The sequence below is a fragment of the Chamaea fasciata genome, unplaced genomic scaffold, assembly GCF_029207755.1.
Source record: "Chamaea fasciata isolate MVZ Bird 193981 ecotype frontalis unplaced genomic scaffold, bChaFas1.0.hap1 SCAF_7, whole genome shotgun sequence".
Lineage (NCBI taxonomy): Eukaryota > Metazoa > Chordata > Aves > Passeriformes > Sylviidae > Chamaea > Chamaea fasciata.
The window spans coordinates 19068622-19089864 of NW_027094092.1; the positions used below are offsets into that span (position 1 = coordinate 19068622).

Consider the following 21243-nt stretch of genomic DNA (forward strand, 5'->3'; position numbering starts at 1 on the left):
TGTGCACGTGTGACTTAATGTTTCCTTGTATTGGTGTTTCTGTACCCACTGTAAAAATCTGTACATTGTTTCTGTACAGGAAAGTTTTCTGTTTCCATTTTAATACTTGATTATCAAATGTATTGGTCCTAAATATGTATGTCCCTTCCTGTTGCTTGCGGTTCTATCTCATGGGCAAGACTGTTTTACAGAGGGAAAACTAGAGATATTTAAGATTTGAAAAGATCAAAGGAGCTATAGAGCAATGTGATAAAATGCGTCAAATACTGATAAATGTGTATCACAGAAGCGATAGCTTTGGCATATTTGTTTACAGGGTTAGGATTGATAACTGGTTCTCTGGGAAAAAAAAAAGATAATAAAAGTTATGCACCTGGGCTTTTCTGATAGCTTTGGCTGTTATCCAGCAACATCACTTTAATGCCGAAGTGTTTAAGTCATATAGTTTAATTTTACTGTATTATAAATGAATCAGTAACCTAGCACTCCTTTTAGAAAGAGATAAAGTATAAGCTGTGCATCTCTCTGAGAAGTCATCAAATACTCAGTTGCACAGGAGAAAGTGACATGGAGAGCAGTCCAAAAAAGAAGATTTATATCTATTTGCATGCCAATACCTATTTGGATGCACAGTGGATGTAAAGGCTGTAGATTCCTGTAATTTTTCGATGCAGAAGCATCTTCCTATTCAGAAATATCTATCATAAAGCTGTAGAACGTAATATTTGATATGGTGTGTTCTGAGAAAATGTTGTGGATTGGTAATGGGATACAAGTAAAGCTTTACCTCTCTCCCTGTGATATACTAATGCCTACCTGGAAAGTGGTTCTGGTGTAAAATAAGCTGACAGCATCATGTCAAGGGGAGTGCATGTGCCTTTTGAGAGGAATAGCCTCAGTTCTGAGCTCAGGTCCTTGACAGCACTGGTTTGTGGATATTTCTTTGACCTTTCTGTCACCTTGGTGGATGCTCCTCATTCTGGACTCTATTTCAAAGACTCTCTACTCTCTCCTTCTGTCAGAGCCTGTGAGGAGCTCATTAACCTTATGGAGCGTGAAGGGGTGAAAAGTCCCACAGGGCTTTTTGATGGCTGCTCTCAAGGGAGCGTGTTCTTTCCTGGGACTGACACAATGCTTGCATCTGGCTACGTGTTGGAGGAATGTAATGACACCGTGGGTTCATGCATTCGCCCTGCTCTCACATCCATCTCTGGGCATGAGCCTGCTCAAGGTGTTGGTGCTGGGGGACTTGACTTTGCTGGAGGAAAAGTTGCTTCTCAAGAAATAATCACAAGATCTTGGTTAAATGAACCGTGTCCTATCAGCTCCAGGGCCTCATCATGACAGCCTGGAGACAACCACCACCTCAGCTTGGTGGAATCCGCTCTTAGACCACTGGTCGTGGTTGAATCTTGGAGAGAAGACGCAAGAACCCACGCCAGCAGCAACCAAGGGTAAAGAATGCTAAGAGGCTGCTTTGATTAGGGGCTGAATTAGCAGAGACCAGGGCAGCAAGGTCCACAAACTCTAAGTGAAATGGGGAGTAAATCTGTGGCATTTATCACTGCTGTCCATTGCATCATGCTTGAAGAAGGAGAAGCAAATTCCGGGGCACTCTCTCACTGTACGTGTGGTAGCAATGGAGCAGTTGTCCACACTGTCCATGTGCTGTGGAGGCATTCTGCCTGTCTGAAAAGGATGAGTATGGGAGTCATTCTGTAAAGCATGTGCCTGGGTCTTTCTTTTTTCTTGTTTGGAAGCAGTTTAGGAGCAGACTGTGCCAATAAGAAGTACTTGTAGGAGAGAGGAAGGACGGGTTTTCAAGGCAGCACACTCTGCTCTACCTGCTAGAAGAGGACAGGGCATGGTTGGTGCTGTGAGCATGCAAAGGGTTCCAAAATGTATCTAAGAGCCCTAGTGGGGCAGCTTCAGCAGGGCCATGGCAGAGTGGAGAACCCCTTGTGAGTGAAAAGGCCAGGAGCAGCTATGGCCCCTGGGAAGCACAGGGCTGTAAATTCTGCTCTGGGATTGTTAGGCTGAGAGTAGGGGAGGCAGGAAAGCTGAACTGCTGCCAGCAGAAGGCCTTGTGGGTTAGGGCTTCATGGCAGATTTAACATCATCACAGCAGATGTGACCTCCAGTGGCAGTGATTCAGATGATGAAGACTCTTCTGAGGAGATGCTGTACCCCACAGTACTTCCAGGCTGGGGCGGGAGTGTGGCCAAGGACGAGACTGCTTCGAGTACGAGTAAGGAACTTCTGTTGTCTTTGGATGGTTTCTTCCTTGATTTTCCTATCCTACCTGATGCTCCTCCTCCTTTGCCATACATATATTGTTTGAAAATTGGATGACCTTCTCATCAGCTGTTCCGTTCAGAAATACCTCTTTCATGACTGGAAAATTATGTCAGGTTCCTATGTTTTAAGTAATATCTCTTATTTCACTACTTAAAATTAGCATCTCAGCTTCATGTTTGCATTTACTCATGATTTTTCAAGACAAAGTTTATCTTTCATTCTGTTAATTTTTTTTAAGTGTTAAAATAATTCTAGTTCATGTTATATGTAACCTACAGGTGTTCAATAGCAGACTTCCTGTCTGTGATAGATGCTCACAGGCAAAATTTGAAAAGGCCAAACCCCAAGTCCCTTTTTCACTGGGAGCTGTCAACAAAACAGTCTCATGTTTGCTACCTTCTGCACACCTCCCATGCAGTCTTCTAACATCATCTCATTTGTTCTGTGACCTCAGATGTCTCGGCATCATCCAGCAGTACAATTGAGATATTTTAATATACAGCTTTTTTGATTCAAAAGCTATCCATGGATAAAATGGTTTTGTCTGAAAACCAGAAAAACCCCACAGATGAAGGTCAAAGCTATATATTATGTTGTCACTGAAGTACACAAACTGCTACTTGGCTTTATGACCAGGGAATGGCCCCAGCCCTGGGGCTTTATTTAGCATGGATGCTGCTATAGAGACTATACTCTAATGCTCTTATTTGTACAAAGATATCAATCTGTCCTATTTTTGTAATTTTTTTTAAATTTTAAGTGCATCTTAATGTGTCTGTTGTCTGTGCTCTTATTTACTCAGCAGTCACTGTTCATAAGCCTTTTATTTTTTTGAAGATAGTGGAGTATTTGTGTTTTTTAGCAGTGGTTTCCATTTTTAGTAGAAGATGCAAAATCAGGAATTCATCTTGCTTTGGGACTTTTTATTTTTCTTCCTGTGCTTTGGATAGTTTTGGTGTTTATTTATCTTTGACACTCTGCATTGGTAACTTGTCCCACAGGTGTACTGCATTCCATACCTTTGATGGCTAGTGGTGTCTGCATGATCCATGGGTGGAGTGTATTCAGTCTCTGGTCAAAGACTCTTGTAGAAGTTCTATCTTTTTAATTGTATTATAACTTTCTTGACTAATACTGGCTTCCTGGTGGTTGTCAAGGTCCTCTCATTTTTTTGCTTACCATCACTTTTTTGCTCAGTCATGGATATTCTAATATGGTTCTTCTTGAGTACTTCTTGAGTACTTAGCAGGCATGTTTTATGTGTATTGAGACATCTGCCATATTCCATAGGTCCAGCATTATTCCTAAATCATAAGTTTGCATTTCTACAACTGCTGTCATGATTTTGCATTATTTCTACTGCACATTATTCTTCTGCTGCTTGTTTTTCCCATTTTTCTCAGGAAACTTTGCATATGTTGAATGCAAAGAAAAGAACAACTGGTTTGATGTGAAGGGATTTGATAAGAAGAATAAAGGGACTATAGCTAGAGAATGCAAGAACTTGCATTTTTCATCACCTTTATGGCACACAGAGACAGTAGATTTAGAGCATAGTCAGCATTGAATCCTCTGTTGTCCCAACAGCTGTGAACTCACAACACGAAACACTTCTGGAAATCACCACACAAGACCATTGGAACCCCACCTTTACAGATGAAGAGGAGCAGTATCGTAGCTCTGCTAGCAGGGGTAAAGCAATCAAGCATTTCAGATAATACTCAGATTTCTGATACAATTCAGTGATACTCAGGCTGTGACTGTTTGTGATACCCATACCATTAGCCTCAGTTTGTTGTAACATCTTTACATTATTTGTACTGGAGCTCCCAGAGGTGGCATCTGTGACATTCATCTGTCACTCCAAGTCTATCTTATGCATCTAAAGTTCACTTCTTGCCACTTTTCCTCACATCTCTGGTATTTTAAATTCGCACTGCCAGTAGTGTTCAATAAAACTGAGCAGACTGTATTCTGGTGACCCACCTTGGTGAGAAAATAATTCCCTTTTTCCCCTTAAAAGTTTCTATCATAAAATCTGAGGACAAAAGACAAAAAAGGGAGCTAGTGTTTCAAATGCATAAATTGTCCTACAAAGGATAATATACTACCTCCAGATGAACATGAACATTTTGTTACCAGTGTTAGTGCCAGTAGTCAATTGAGATACCAAAAGATTCAATTCTAAGGTCTTCCTGTAGGCAAAAGCTTAAATAGTGCATTCTCAAGCTATTTTTCCGTGTCTCTCTGGTTCTGAGATTGTTTTGAACAGTGGAAGTTTATACAACGATCATTAGAACAGGTTCTGTAATCAAACAGAAATGGTTTTTATGATAACTTTCTTTTAGTGGTGAAGTATTGTTAGATCAGTTGTATTCATACACTGATTAATCTTACCTCTTTTTTTTGTAAGACTATATGTAATAGGTTTAATTTAAGAATAATGAATTACTTTTGCATGAGTTCTCTCTTTATGAATATTTCATTGCCTGAATGTGAAGATGAATATTCTTGCAGTTTTCCTCTTCTTGGGAAATAGCATCGTTTCTCTGTCTGGTGACTTATGACATATATAACACATCCAGCTCACTCTTTGCATGCACTGATTAAGGACCTTAGCTTTACTTTTATATACCATTCATGGAAATGTTTGAAACTTAAGGCAAATATATTTCCAGCTGAGTTCTTATGCTCATCTTAGGTTTATTGATGTATCTTTTCCAAACCTTCATTAGAACATCTCTTATGGTGGTGGTACTTCAGCTTATTTCTGTCTGCATCTTCTGCTGTGTAAAGAACAGCAAGTTAAAGAGTAAGCAATTAATTAATTTTATTGGTAAGAGCTTTAATTATTATTGAGTTCAAAATAAGTATTCCTATCTACTTATATGAACCTACTTATTTAATTCATCCAATCTCAGAAGAAAGTACAATTTCCTTAGGGCCAGATTTGTAATTGTGCAGTTGAGATAACTCAAAAAAGAAAGTTCGTCAGTGTTTTACTTTAAAAACCCAGAACACACAAACTCAACAGTTAAGTTAGTATTAATAAGTATTAAACAGAGATGCAAACTGTTGTTTCTATGAGCTCTTCTGCCTCTCGGGTATCTTTTATCTTCCACTGGTCATTGGGATCCTTTTTAGTGTACTTAAATCTTCTGCTGCTCCTGGGAATGCTTTTGTGTGATAAGGTGTCTGAAGGACTTTTGTTTTCTTTCATCTTTCATTTCACATGAAATGCAACAACAACAAGAAAAAGCCAAAATGCAAAAGCCAAACACCCGTGCTATGTAGACCATGATGATAAGGATAATACTGAGTATTTTGATCCTTATTGATTCAATCATCATCTTACCAGTGCTAGTTACAAGTGAAAGTGAAAAGCATCAAGGACCAACCCGACATCCACTATTACACAGCATTCATTCTGGAGAGATCAGTCAAGAACAAAACCCTGCAAATACCACTGGCATTATTGAACAACATGAATTTACTACTGCAGGTGAAAATTATGTTGGAAAGGAAACTTCTACAGGTAATATTACAGGTCACATTCTAGTAAATTTTCAGGGTTTTCTGAAGATTTAGTTTTAGGATTTTTTAGTAACAGTTTTCCATTCTAAGGGCATAACACAGGTTCTGTGAATAAACCTGAACAATTAGAATGTTGTATATAGTTTTTAATTAGTCTTTTCTTCAGACTTGTTCCTGGATGTTTCTCTCCTATTTGTCTTGCATGTCAAGACCTTTAGTAGGTTAATTCTGTAACTGTCTCCTACGTTTTGTGTTGTGTTTCATGCAGTCATAACCTTTCAACAAGTTACCTACCAGGGTTTTGTCTGTAGGTAACAGAGGAGGTTTAAATGGAAAAATAGTAACGTGCGCTGCATTTTTCACTCCTTTGGGAACTGTGTTCACTCCCCTGTTGCAAGCCATTATTGGACCTGGGATTTTTTTTTTCCAGTTTTTGTTAATGGCACTTATATCTAAAAAAAATTATATAAAATGTCTACTCATCCCACTTTTGAACTATGGCAAGATGATACTGGTGATGAAGGGAAGAAAACAAAGCATAATGTAGCATTAGAGAGAGGCTTCTCTCTTTCATTGGATTAATCAATTGAAACGTAAATATCAAATTATGCTGTAAAGGTGGTAACTGAAAATTGGTGTATTTTAATTTCTGTTCCTGTGAATGTACCAAACTTACGAGTTAATGACAGATGTGCTGTGGTAAGCACTGCCAACAGTGTATGCACCACAGTCATCATCTGCTCTTGCGGATTGTCAAGTACAGGTCTGATAATCTGTTATACTACACTACTATAGCAATACATAATGGCCTCTTTGCAAGTAAAATTGTAAGACACTGTGGCAAATTTCTTGCTTTTCTTTTTTCCCCTTATTGGCTTGAAGGGGTTAAGAAGGTTTATGCTTTTTACAAGATTTGGGTATTCTTTTGCTATGATTGTCTAATAAAAAGTGCAGGTTGGTTGATATGTATAGTGTTTTTCTAAATAACTACAATATCAAATATTCTCCAGCTGAATGCTATCTTATTCATTGTGTGCACCATTCACAAATCTGTAGCATCACCTAGCATTCCCCTTTGTCACACTTCCTTATCTGTTTTCCTGGAATGCTGCAACTAATGAAACAGTGAAGTTTTTTGGGGAAAAAATGGGATATAGTCACCACACTGAAATGATGTGATTAAAATCTTATTGATGGGTCAGGGTCATATCCGTGCAGTTATTTATGTCTTTGACGTTTTTAATTCTGCATCAGTGAATTTTGGTTTGATATTCAGCAATACAAAGTCAATAGCAAGATTCAGAGAAATACTTTTGAAAAATAGTAAAACACCTTGATTCTGAAAAGCAAATGCTCTCAATTTGAGGACGGAGTTTTGGTCCTACTCATGACAGTAGGCAGCTTTTCTAAATATACACCAGGATGAGAAGCAAATCTACTTTACTTCTCTTTGCCATTAAATGTAGTAGACATGAGAGCAAGGCCTGTCATAGAGACAAGAACTGAAGAGGAGAAATATGTGAGAAATGGATCTTTATATACTGAGTTCATAATTGCTTCACCATCATCATCACAGCTGTGGTCCCCAGCCATGGGGCCAAACAGAACGACTCAGCACAAGACCCATTGGCGTATCCGGGCTGGGATGAGGGAGAGGATTATGCCACATGGCCTGCTGTAACAGATGGAGTTACTCCTTCCAGAGAGAACAATCATGAAAGAGAGTCTTCCACTACAGGTACTAGTAAAAATGTCTGTTATGTATGTTGCACCACTTCTGTCTCTCAGATGGCCTCTCCTGGAAAGATATTGTATGAACTTGTGGACAGGAGTAATTACTGACCTCTTAAAATAATGACAAGCTGTAGAGTGATTCATTTTCTCTGAGCTCTGAGTGGTGGTGACACAGAAGATTTCAATTTTAGCTCCATATAAAGCATTTGTTCTTCACTTGCCAACACCACTTATAGGGCTTTTCATTCCTTAGTGAAGTATGGCTGTGAAATTGCATCCAGCTCATTACATAAATTATATTTTTTGGTGCTGCCAGACTGTCTTTATCATAAAGTCAAATCCGTACTTATGTATATTTGTACCTCGAGAGGTTAAACCATTTAACTTGTGGATATTCACCTGGTAAAAGAGTGTTCTTTTCATAGACTTCATTGAAATATTTATCCCTCTGGTTCATTCACAGAATGATGAGAGGCAGGAATCTATAAAACTGGCATGACACAGCATCATGATGCATTCTCATATAATGCAGTATTCGTAACATCAAAATAATGTTCTAAAAACATGATGTGATCTCTTCTTCCGGAGGTCTCCCCTCTCCATCTGCCACTGGAATCTGTATTTGTTGCTAGCATCTTGCTCCAACATGCAGAGCTTAAATGTGGAGCTTAAGGGTCTCTCAGAAGCCAGTGACAGTGTGGAGGAGGAAGCAGAGGCCTTCATATCTTCTTGACTGTCAGTATTGATACCTGTAATGTGAAACACACTGTAACAGCAAGGGACAATGCCAAGGAAGCTGGGACTCTGTAGGTATCCTGGGAATGCAGGTCAGGGAATCCTTCTGACTGCTGCCTCTGTGTCTTTCCCTGTCTTCACTGGCCTCGAGAATCTTTTTAATTAAGTAAAAAAGCAGATGAGAATAGCAAACCGATATGTCTTACCAAAACTGTGAAAGAGCAGTGACAAAGTACAGGGCATAAGGTCTCACTACTCTGCCTTTTTTGTTGAGAGAAAAGGGTAACAGTGCTTTAAGGGGAACAGGAGGCTTGGATGGGATGGTAATGGGAAGGCCACAGCAGCACACACATGGAATTCACAGCTATTAAATAATCTGTTCAAATCATCTGTTATTAAACCATCACAACAGCTGCTGTCTCTCCTGAGGGTGCCCACCACAAAGAGCCAACTCAAACACCTCTGCCTTGGGATAGTGAATCAGAAATGAGCACTGAAGGCATCATGAGTCCCACGGATGGCCCCGGGGATGAAGTTCTCCACAGGACCACAGCCACAATGACCGAAGCTGGTAATGACTCCCCTCCGATGGGTACCAGTAAAAATAATGGATTGTACTCATTTCTCACGTCTGGTGTGAAATGAGACATTATTTCTTCTGAAACTGACTCCTTTCCCTGTCTTTCTCATCTTCAAAGTGTGCATTCTTGTTGTGAAATTGCAGTGCAAATGTTTTTATGATTTTGTTGCATGTGAATATCCCAACAAGAATTCCTGTCTGTTTAAGGTTATTTTTTTTCCTGCATCCTCTGACTTTCCTCAGCTGTATTTTTAACTGAGAAAGCAGTTGCTTTTTGGAGGTGACTGGTAGTGTAAATGTTTCTTTTTCATATCTGGTCATTCCTGGTCTTAATATTTCAACATATTCTCTTCCTACTGTAAAATTTGAAATAATTTATTGGAGTTTATTCATGTAGTACTTCAAGGTTCTAACTTAAATTCCCAGACTCTGCATGTTATCCATTTAAAATTATCCTCATTCAAAACACTTTTAGTTTATTGTATGTACATATTGTATTAAATAAAATGCTTTTTTATTTAATACAATATGATGATCTTTTATCACACTGCGGTTGTTTGGAACTTCTCGCAGCTTTTCTTCCTGAATTTTCTAAAAAAAGGAATTATAAGGAAAAATTAGCAGTTATCCTTTTGCTTTTCTTCCTCAAAATCCATTTTTATATGGATTAAATCCTCAACACTTAGGACTTGACTGAGAGCTATGAAAACTACAAGTTGTGTGGATTATAAATGCAATTTGTGGATTAAAATATAGTTGTGTTCTCTATCATCTACTCATATTTTCTAAATATGAATGGGTCAGTTGCAAAACCCAAGCATGATTTTGCAATTTGTTCAAATGTTTTAAATTAAGTCTTTCTAATCTAATTCCCGTGTACCAACAGGAATTCTTACACTCATTCTGAAAATAATATTGCTGTTTTCTCGCTTTTAAACAGTTTGAAAATTGGTGTTTTCAAAACCAATATTTTAGGGTGCATTGTGAATATTAGTGAAGGAAGAGACACCCCAAAAAGTGTGTGTCATATGCAGAGAATGTTCTTTGTTTGTGGCTTTGTTTGGGTTTTTTTGTTTTTCTTCTCGCTGCATAGTCTACATCAGCTAATAAATTAAAAAGGCAGAGATTATGAAAATGAAGAGGGAGTAGTGTTTAAGGTGCATTTTAAAAATGTTTTTGAAGTTAACTTAGCCATCATCACAGCAGTCACAGCCTCCACTGACATTCTGGCACCAGAAGATGTAACCCAGGAAGCATGGGCACCTCACCTTGTTGTAACAGCTGCTTCCTCTCCTGATGGGGCCCACCACAAAGAGCCAACTCAAACTCCTCTGCCTTGGGATGATGAACCAGGACAGGGCACTGGAGGCATCACGAATCCACCAGATACGCCCAGGGATGAAGTCCTCCACAGGACCACAACCAGTGTGACCACAACTGGTAATGACTCTCTTCTGATGGGTACCAGCAAGAATAATGGATCATACTCATTTCTCATGTCTGGTGTGAAATGAGACATTATCTCTGCTGAAGATGCCTCCTTTCACTATCTTTCTCATCCTGGGAATCTTCATTCTTAGCGTGGACTTGCACTGAAAAATCTGTCATGGGATCTGTGAACAAGGCATAAGGGACTCCTTGCTGGTGCACTTGGTGGTTTCTGTCCTTTGCTGAAGCATGTTTTTGGGTGATCTCCTAAACATTCTGTGAGACATGCACTTTGGTGATTCTGAATCCCTGGCCTCATCTTCTTTTCCTGTGTGTCAGTGGGATCGGACTGGATATGCTTTCGCGCCATGACTGGTGTGGTGGAGGTGCTCTGGCAGGTTAATCAGATGACTTGGTCCTGTGACTCAGCAGCAGCACCATCACTGGGGAGTGGTGTCCCAGTGGTGAGGGCAGGGCATTCGTAGAAGAATTTCATCCCTTAAATTCTGCCATCAGTTTCTTACGTCTCTTCCCCTGTGTATTGCTAGGCAAGACTGACAAAGGTGAGGCTGCTCACTCCTGAGTTACAGGGTCAGGTTGTTGCTGCTGAAATCTATTCTTCTAAAGGTCTCCCCTTTCCATCTGTCACTGGCATCTGTATACATCACCAGCATCTTGCTCCAACATGCTGAGCCTAGATGTGGAGCTTAGGGGCCTCTCAGAAGCCAGTGACAGTGTGGAAGAAGAAGGAGAGGCCTTTATGTCTTCTCTCCTCCTCCTGTGCTTTGCATGAGGAAGGTGAAGGTGCTTTCTGGCTTGCTGTGGCCCAGGAAATTATGTGAGTGGTGGTTTTTGTGAGTGCTCCTTGATCTTGGCACCATCATGGCAGTCGTAGGGTCCATGGATGATGCTGACCAAGAGAAAGCAACCGAGGAGCCACTGGCACCTGGCACTGCACCTGGAAGGGAAAGTGAACCAGCAAACACCACAGATGATTCCCATATCCATGGGATACCTGAAGTTTTTTCAGACATTGAGGACCGTTTTATTCCCTTGCAGACTCCTCTTACTACCAGTAAGAACCATGAATTATAACCGTTTTCATTTATCCATCCAGTTGTTATTGAGGACAATGCCTATTATCCAAAAATGCGTACTAAGCATAATTTTAAGTGGTTGTCATATTGTGATTTCCTTTTTGGGTTTTGTTACTGGTTTTAACCTGCTTATTAGAGGTAATGAATGGTATATCTTTCTGGTAAAAGCATTTGCTAAAAGGCTGAAAATTGTGTTGTGCAAATAAGCTTTTCTTGTATTCTGTTATCAGAATGTGGTAACACAACTATTGAAATGGAGAAGTGCAAACTTTCTGCTTGTGCCCATACAGTTGTGATAGCATTTTGTCTTTCTTTTTTTGCTGGCCACAGATGACAGCTATGTAATCCTTAATTATCTGTCACTTTTCCTCCATCTGTAGTGCCTCTACATTAGCAGAATATGTACAGGAGAAAGGTAATGCTTTGTGACACCATTTTTTTCCTAGCTATATGTGCTGTTGGTATCTTTCCAGTGTTTAACTGTAGCTGTTACTGGGCTGTAACTGACATTTCATTTGTGAACAGCCTTGTTTTTCAAAGGGTTATTCTTCTGATCAAGTTAGTGCAGTTAACAGTGTTTGCTTATTATACTCCATAAAGCCTTTGGTATTTTTTTATATGTGGCCATGTGCTAATAATACAGGAAATGAAGGGACTTTTCCTTATTCCCAAATGTAGTTTCTGTACAAATAATCATCAAAGTAAGGGGTTTTTTCCCAATTCAGCTAATCCAAACACTGTTTTCAGGCACTTTCTTGGAAGTTAATGGAACCATTTCAGAGTAGAATTTGGCCAACGTTCTGTGAGCATTCATTTGCACATAAACAAGATTATGTACCTATATTTTTACAGCATTATACAGAAAACACTTGAAATCTAATTCCCTTAACAGTTCATTAATATTAATTAATATATTGTGAGGTAGAACTAGGGCTAATTATTTTTTCAATAATTTTTTATAAACCAGTAAATTCAGCTCTAACAGAATTGCCTGGTTATAGTCTTTTGACATAGGCATAGTACTATAGATGCAAAATATGTATTTGAGAGAATTTTGTTTGACAGCTAAAGCCGTTTTTATTAATGTCTTCCCACTGAAACTTTTTTTTCATTTCACAGGCCCTATTCACTTAATTTAAGCTGCCTTGTTAATTTTATGTGCAGACATTACACATTATGAAAAAAATGTTTGCTACCTTTCTGTTTTGAGCACATAAAACCTGTAAGAACTAGTTTGAATCTTTTTCAGTGAGAATATCTGCATTGAATCTTTGCACTGTCAGTACCCTGACAAAAGGCTCAGAAGGCCATTTTCTCGAAACTCTTCCCTTTTTCATTTACCTTCTCCTGGTGTATTTTAAGAACACAGTATATGGGAATTACTAAGATACCACTGTTGTCATCAAAAAGCTTATTTTTTGAAGGGTTCATTCATTTGTAATGTTGCCCAGTACAGGTGAAATGGAATGGAAAAGATTCATGAATGTATTGTTAAAGGCCTTCTCTAATCAAATGAATTGTTTGATGTACCATACCACTGTTTTTCACTTGCTTTTTTCCTACAGCAATGTTTGACCTGTGGTCAGACATCACAATAAGTGTCCAAGTGTCCACAGAATAACAAGTCAATCCACTGAAGGAACACAAAAAATAACTGCCCATAAAGAAAAAAAATCTAGTATGTTAACCAAAATGAATTGTAGAGAGCTTTTGAGGATCCCTTCCTGCCACTTGCAAGCATCTCCCCAGAGCCAGAACAGCAGGGAATGTGGCTGACCCCTGCTTCTTCTTCTCAGTGCTCAGAGGAGCAGCAAACGTAGCAGGTTTCTAAGCACAGAAAATTTAATAAATGTCTGAATGCCTTTCTAAGGGGTTTTGTGGAGGAAAAGCTCTGGCATTTTTCAAAGATGATACAAAGCACTTTAAAAAAAGTTTGCTGAGATGTAGTGTAGACAAGTTAGTAGATCCCTCTTGGTCAGCATTCTTTGGCAGTAGATCAAGACTCTTCACTGTTGAATTTCTGCTCTGTCCTTTGTTGTGAGATAGCAACAAACAACACTCCAGTCAATAAGTTTCTTGTTAATAAAAATAATAAAAACATCTGGAAAATTCATGAACTGCCTGCTGGCTATACTTCACAGAGGGAATTAAACACGCTTCTCAGTTTTGCATTTGCCAGCTGTTACTAGGAAATGAGATCAGAAATTCTGGACAGAAATTAGTTGTAATGTGTGTTAAACAAAAATAACTTCACAGCTGATTAGTGTTTAATTTCTTAGAGTCTGGAAGAATTCAGAGAGGTGGAAATCTGGTGGTGGGTTTTTTTTGTTGTTTTTTGTTTTGTTTTGTTTTGTTGTTTGTTTGTTTGGTTTTTTTGGGGGGGGTTTTTTTTGGGTTTTTTTTTTTTTTTTTTTTTTTTTTTTTTTTTTTTTGTGATATTGAAGCAGTAGTCCCAGATGAAATTACTGTATCTATAGTCTGCTGATAATTTTTGACTTGGGATACCCTTTGATAATAGCATGGGCCAGGAATGCAATTGCATAAAAGTTTAAGCAGTATGGCCAGCACAGAAATTATGAGACTAATTTAAGATCTAATATCATTTTGGAACCAAATTATTGAAAAAGACAAGAGGATCCATGTCTAAGTTTGCAGAGAACAGTTTTTCTTATTAGGAAAAAAACACTTCTAATTTTTAGAGTCCCACTCTGTAGCTATCAAAGTCACAAGCATTCGGAGAACTATTGTTCTATTTTATGACAGCATTAGTTTTAGGTGTTCAGTTTTATCCTGGGTCGGGATAGAACTGAAATATAGGCGGTAGACCAGAGGGGGAAACCATGAGTTTTGCTTCTCAAAATACTAAAGCTAGCCATAGTTCAAATGAGTGTCATGCTTATAGTCTATGCGATAGTTTTCAGTATAGACACTCATTAATTGCTTCAGCATGGACTTTCTGGAGTATGATTTTTACATTGTTAAAATCACAGTCTTTGCACATTGCTGTTAAATATTCATGAAGTATATTTGGCCTAATGGGTGGGGCTTTTTGTTCTTTAGGCTCTACCTCTAGTGAGTATGGTAACCAAGGACCACACAAGGGACATGATGAATCCACTACTTCCCCTGGTGAGACGGCCACAACAAAAATAGCTTCACAACCAAGGTCGGCCCCTGTACCAGGTGGGTTTATGAAGTCAAATGTTTTAAAAATCCAAATACAGATTTGTCTTTATATGAACTGAAGAGATGAAAATGAAGGTCAAATATAGTTGTTCAGACTTTGTTCTGAATCAGATAATATTCAGCATTTTGCAAGTAGTCTGAAAAATGGAGCATATTGTAACTCATAATTTTTCAGCAATATTAGGATGAGAGAAACCATGCATCTGGAGAATGGGATTAAGATTCAATTAACTTTTATAAATTGAAATTAAATCAGGCAAAACTCAGTAAAGTTATATGCATAGTATCATATCCATGAGAATGTTCAGCAAAAATAACAGCTGAGACAAGCTTTCCAGAACAGCGTTTGCAGACTAAAACCGAATAAAAAGAAGCCAATACCGTGATACAGCTGCAAAAGAATGCATATATATTCTGGAACTTATTAGTGGTAAAGTAATTTTTAAAACAGAGGAAGTAATTATCGCACTCTACTTAGGCCTAGCAAGTCCAAAGCTGAAACTCTGTGTTCAGTTCAAGGCATTGCATTAGTCACATGGGAACAAAATGGAAAAGAGCACACAGAAAATTTTGAATGCTATGAAAAGAATGCCTACCAGTTTTTCACCATGGAGCACTAATAATTAACTTATTAGAAGAGGTAATTTGCTCCAGATGAAATGTGTGAGTCTTGTTAAACAAGGGACAGTTGTTTCAAATGAAGAAGATACAGGACATACCTCTTGGGAGAGGACCCCTGTCTGTAATGATAGCAGAGCTATAATGATAACAGAGAGTAGGCTACTGGGAAGGTTTTGAAACTTGCTTTACTAAAAATGTGCTAAAAGTCATCCTGCTACTGTGCTTGGGATTGTAAGTGTGTCATGCTAAGCCTTTTCTTTTGCCAATGGAGTAAATCAGTGAAACAGCTCCACTTCACCTGTGCTCACCAAGGTGCTTAGAGGTGACAACAGTGATGGGGTATTTAATCTGAACTGGCCTGTGTATAGCTGAATGATGAAAATGTGTTTGATTTGTACAGAAAGACTTTGTAAATCAAACAAACATTCGTGGAAGCTAGGAGAAGAGTGTGACAGCTTAAAGAAAGTAGAAGAGATTGTGTTTTTGCAGTTCTGTGAAGCGGCCAAACCACATGAGATACATTCACATGCTCTCTTCCCCTCCCTCATCTGTCCCTGCAGACTGGCTGATCATTGTTGTAGCACTCGTGGTGCTTGCGCTGATCCTTGCAGTGTGCATTGCTGTGAACAGCCGCAGAAGGTAAGGCCACACCTTTACATTTTCAAAACACACTGCCTTATTTTTTTCTTCCTTGACAGTTTCCAAAGCTTTGTCAAAGAGCAGAGTAGCAAACCACAGCAAAGAGAATCCTCTGCAAAGCTGTGTGGCTTGGAGTGTGGGGACCCAGGTCACCATGTCCTACATAGGTCACACATCAGCCTTCGCACTCACCTGGAACCACTCGCATGAACTCAGCAGCTATATGCACCATTTGGTCTTGTAAATGGAAATTAACTCTACATAGATCACAGAAAATTAATTACCCTCTAGATATTAGTTTTTAATGGGAAAATCGTGTTCACAGAGCGTGGAAGTTGTCGGATGAACATAGACAGCAACAACCACAGGATGAGCCAAGAATGATCCTCCGCCATTGAAGCATTGTCTGTGTGCAGTGTGAAGGGCTGTCTGAGACAATCACAGCAGCTCTGTAGAAACCTGTTCATCTGGTCCTTCTGAACCAGAGCCAGTATCACAGCTGGCAGTCACAAGCATATATGCTAGCATTGCTCTCAGAGCTTTCAATAGCTTTATGTACTCCATTTTACAGATGAGGAAGCTGAGGAGTGAAAAGTAATGCCGTGATCTGCACAGAGTTAGCTGGGAAATTGGAAAAATCCTAGCCTAAAGGATAGGCTGTAATATTCTTACCTCTTTCTTTTCTCAGGGGACTGTTCTGAGGTTACTTCCCAATTGTCTTCAACAGCTTTTTGCTACTTGAATGTTAAAATTGAGCTTTTTAACAGAGTAGCTATTTGCTACTTGAATGTTGGATTTTAAGTCTTTTTTATCAGAATGACCATATAATACGTGGAGATTTGTGTTCAGGAAGCAATGAGCACATTTTTTCCTATTCTGTTGGTGGCAGAGCATGCTGAGCTGCTCTTTTATGAGGCTGTGGACCTCCACAGCTCCTTGCTGGAGACTTTTGGCATTTTATGGCTGCAGAGCAGGAAATCATTCCCAAGGGTGTATGTAACATTAGCAGAGTGAACTGAGCTACTTCAGATAAAATAACCCTCATCTATGAGTCAGTAGTCATGAAAAAATGGTATTTCAGAAGCATAATAGTAAAATTGAATAGCCAAATTAGTCATTCAGTAAAAAATATCCTTTATTTAAGAAGAAAGCACTTAAAAGTCCAACTTCACAGACACGTTGTCCCTCTTAGGCATGCTGGGCTGTGCATATTCAGTTTACACAAGGCTGTTTGAGGACAAATAGGATGTCCAGCATTGTGTAGCCAGAGAGTCATCTAAACAGTAAATCTGACAGCTGTGTAAGTAGTGCTTTTTTACTACACTGAAGGATACCCAGACCACGATAACCAGTGTGCATCAGCTTTGGACTGGTGGCTCTTTAAAAGATTGTGTGTGTGTGCGTGTGTTTTAATCCAGAGCTACGTATAAAGTTTATTGGGCAGCCCTGCAGCAAGTGTAACTTTTTTAAAAGCACAGTACCTATTTCCTACCTGAACATCCCAAAGAGCTCTGCTGCAGACAGCAGCAAGAGTAGTTCTCCATATTTCCTTACTGAGGTCCTTAATGAGGTGAGAGCTTGATCCAGATTTTCTGCTTGCTTAAGAATTTGTGCATTTTCAAAGCTGTGGTCTCAAGCCTGGATGTAGAAGGTGTCCTTATAGTGGGGGAATTTAAAACGTTCATAAATGTGGATATATTTAAATGATAGAAAAAAATTCTAGCATTCAGTAATGAATGTTATTGCTATATGTAGTAACAATAAATGTAAATTAGATAAGTGAGCTCCTGATAAATTTTATTCATATAATGGTGGACATTTTCAGAAATAAAATATGCAATATGGAGAAACTCTACATTTTGTATGGTAGAAGTCTGCACTGGCAGACACAAGTTTAATTTCCAATCACCTTTTCCTAAATATTGACCTTCAGTTTTTTATTAGTTTTGTTAGACTCTATTTATAGTATTTTATTTTTATTTTTTCCTAGATGTGGGCAGAAGAAAAAGCTAGTGATTAACAATGGCAAAGGGGCAGTGGAGGACAGGAAGACAAGTGAATTAAATGGAGATATCAGCAAATCACAAGAAATGGTGCACTTAGTTCATAAAGAACCGAACAATGACCGAACACAAGCATGTGATGAATTCCTGACTGTTAACGAAACACAAAATCATCACGAGTTTGACATGAAGACTGGAGTGTAATGGTACCACACTGCCAAGCAGATCAGGGCTGGGGAAGCCAAAATCATGTGGAACTTGAACAGGAATTCACAGATGCACTGTGCTACTGATGTCTTTTGAACATAAGCATAAGTTCTGTTTCTTTTTAATCACTTTGCAATGATGCCTGAGTTTAAAAATTGACATGTGCTTTCTGAAATACACCCCCAAGAGTTGTATAATGCTTTCAGTTCCCAGTCCCAGTCACAGGGGGCTCTCACTGTGTCCTGGATGTTAGGAGGCATCCAAGTTTACATCATTATTCCCCAGATGGAAGGTCTTCACTGTGTGGAGCTAAAGAAGTATCCATTCACTCCATCCTACATATATTTAAAGTATTAAACATGCCATGGTACAGAAGTAAGTGAGGAAAAATGTCAAGAGTAAAAAAATCAAGTTTAAACCCAAAAGGCATCTTCTACAATGTCTGCAACGTCAGAATCCTTCAGAAATGCCTTCCAGCCAGGAATAGCAGTGGCTACATTCAAAATCTGCCAGTATAAACAAAAAGTGACATTTTATAATTATGTGTGGCTTGGTCTGCAACAAGGGAAACCCAGAAGGACAAAATTTATTTATCTCTATTTTAAAATATCTATGGACATACAGCAAGTCTTCTCGGGAAGGGTAATAAAGGCATGAAAACATGAGCTGAAACATATTAAACTTGTATTCTTTATTATCCCAGCAACCTGTACAATTATCCTTCAGTTTATGAGATGTTCATTGCTCTTCTCCCTCCCTTTTTCATTGGTCCAAGTTTGTGCATGTTTTTAATGAGCCTGTTAGTTAAGATAATGAATAGAACAAAATGACCCCAGCTCTATCATATATGCACAAATCAAGCAATTGAGATCACAAGGGAAGCTGACAGTATCTTGTTCCTGAAAATAGGTCTCTATATTGTGCTCCATTTTACTAAGGAGATGCTGAGCCTATTAAATTTTTTCTCCCCTATAGCTATAACATTATATGAGATTGCTGATATTTTAAAAGTTGCTTTTCTATGATCTCGCTCATTTCCTCAGATTATATTTCATCTACCTTTTTTTCCATCTGCTTTTTAAAAACACCAAAAAGAAACATTGCCTGCTTTTTGGTACCAGAAGTTCAATTTCTACAGAAAATATCAAAGCAAATGAAAGGAAACTCTTCCCAGCCATGTAATATAGTAGAGTAGCTGAGCTGTTACATGTTACATTGTTACATGCTTTTGTTATGTCCTTTTGTGTCTGTTATGTAAAGTATTTGTATTAAGCTATGATGCTGTGCATTATATTGATATGAATTGTCAGGAAAAAAAATATTTACTACTAGTGGTCTGTGCCATTTTTAAGAAAGCTTATTGGAATGGAGGGAGAATTGTAACTTCTAATTGGGACTGCCTCCCAGAAATGCAGGGAAAAACGTTGGTCTGTGTCAGCTGTGGGATGTGGATGGGCTGTGGCAGGGTTACTCAGCAGTTCTGTTCACTGGCCATAGCCCCTGTCTTTGAAACTCCTCTGCTAAGGTATGTTATGTTCTTCATCTGAAGCACTTTGGAGGATGAATATTCAGCTGGCTAAATACTGACTTTAGCTAGCACTTGTCTTTACTGGAACATGAAGCACAAGACTGTTGGTTGTATTTCTGAGTCACAGCCCTCCAGCAGTTTCCCATGTGCTTCATGGAAAGGCTCAGATGCCCGGGTGTCTGCTGGCAGATCTCCTCAGGGCAATTTACACCTGGGAAAAAGGTCCCAAGACAAGGTGATGTTTTAAAATCCACATAGGATGTTTTCTGACTTTATGTAGGTCAGATATTTCATCTGTGAACAGTGCATTGATTTTTGTTTAATGTTTTTAAGCACACATTTCTATTTGTCATTAGAAATCAAAATGATCCCTTGAAGGCTGTGTTTAGATTGGTGTTAGGTACTCATTCCACTAAGTGTGGAGATCCAGAGTAAGAATTACTCCTCTCTTTAAATCCTAACTGAATGTAGGTCTCAGTGAGAATGACGTATTTCATTGTCTTGGAGGCTAAATTTCTATTTAAAAAAAACCAAAAAAAATCTGTGGCGTGTTGTTCATTTCCGTATTCAGATGTTGAATGAAGAAATCCGTAAACTTCTTTGTAATTTATCTTATAGTCAGTAGCCATAAAAGCACAGACAACACTGGTTGAGTTCTTTGTATATTTTTAAATGGGAGATGCTCAAGAAGCAATGCTATCATTTTATATCTGCTGATTCTTTTTAGATTATGTCCTGTGACTTATGTGTAATTGTTTCATTATAGTTTCAAAACTAGACAGCCATTTCATATGTGTAATACAGTACATATTTTTATTAATCTTGCTTTTATTATGAGGGGTTGTTTGTTGTCTGTATGTATTTTTATATAGAGCACTTGATATATTTGCATATTTATTTAACAGATTAATCAGAATGAAAGAAAATGCCATCTCTAAATTGACAATAGAAATAGTATTGCTAAAAAAACCCCTTGGACTTTAAAATAAGCTTCCAAAATAAACCCGATTCCACACTGAGGATAAAATATAATCCAGCTGTTAGTGGGAGAGAAGTATTCAGCCGGATAGTCGTGTTGAGTACTGTGATCATTTCTTCTGCTTGCAAATTCCGAGCCAGGCTGAGGTGAATACTGTGTGACCTTGCCTACTCTGCTGGCCTCCCATGGCCTCCACAGATGCTCTTGGAGTTAGTGATGAACTCAGCTTTCCCCCAGAAGCAGACAACAGCTACAACGACTTGGTTCAGTTTAAGATCAGCCCAGTAAGATCATGACGACCATTCCTGGCCCACTGAACCAACAGCATTTGGAGAGTGCAGCACCCAGCAAGATCCAGCCCTTCCTCCTGGGTGCTAACAGACAAACTGTGTCTTGGTCTATCCTTGGTGCCTAAGAAGAATGAGGATCTCTCCTAAAAATGCTAAGGAGGTCAGACCCTGCGATCAGTTTGTGTTATTCCTTTGTGTTGAAAAGTTTCAAAAAAATATGATCTAGACCAGTGGAAATACTGTCTAAAGCAGGAAGCATATTTAAGAGAGGCTCTGTATGTTTTATGGGAATGTAATATTTTCATGAAGCAATGCAGGCTGGTTGTTTCATCTGTATTTTGTTGAAGTTCTGAAAAGGAATATTTGATTAAAGCAGAGAAAGGA

At 38.7% G+C, this 21243-nt stretch overlaps 1 protein-coding gene across 5 annotated transcripts in view; it reads left to right on the forward strand.

Moving 5' to 3' along the window:
• The window catches only part of CD44 (CD44 molecule (IN blood group)), a 47668-nt gene extending 26425 nt beyond the window's left edge, over positions 1-21243 (forward strand). The window contains exons 7-15 of one of the 5 annotated variants that reach the window (XM_066187838.1): positions 3886-3990; positions 5657-5833; positions 7409-7570; positions 8714-8872; positions 10085-10321; positions 11199-11384; positions 14467-14589; positions 15774-15852; positions 17843-21243. In XM_066187838.1, coding sequence (XP_066043935.1) covers positions 3886-3990; positions 5657-5833; positions 7409-7570; positions 8714-8872; positions 10085-10321; positions 11199-11384; positions 14467-14589; positions 15774-15852; positions 17843-18059 — 1445 coding nt within the window. In that variant the 3' untranslated portion in view covers positions 18060-21243. The remainder of the gene's footprint in view (positions 1-3885; positions 3991-5656; positions 5834-7408; positions 7571-8713; positions 8873-10084; positions 10322-11198; positions 11385-14466; positions 14590-15773; positions 15853-17842) is intronic. The other 4 variants (XM_066187839.1, XM_066187841.1, XM_066187842.1 and 1 more) reach the window with 4 other exon arrangements.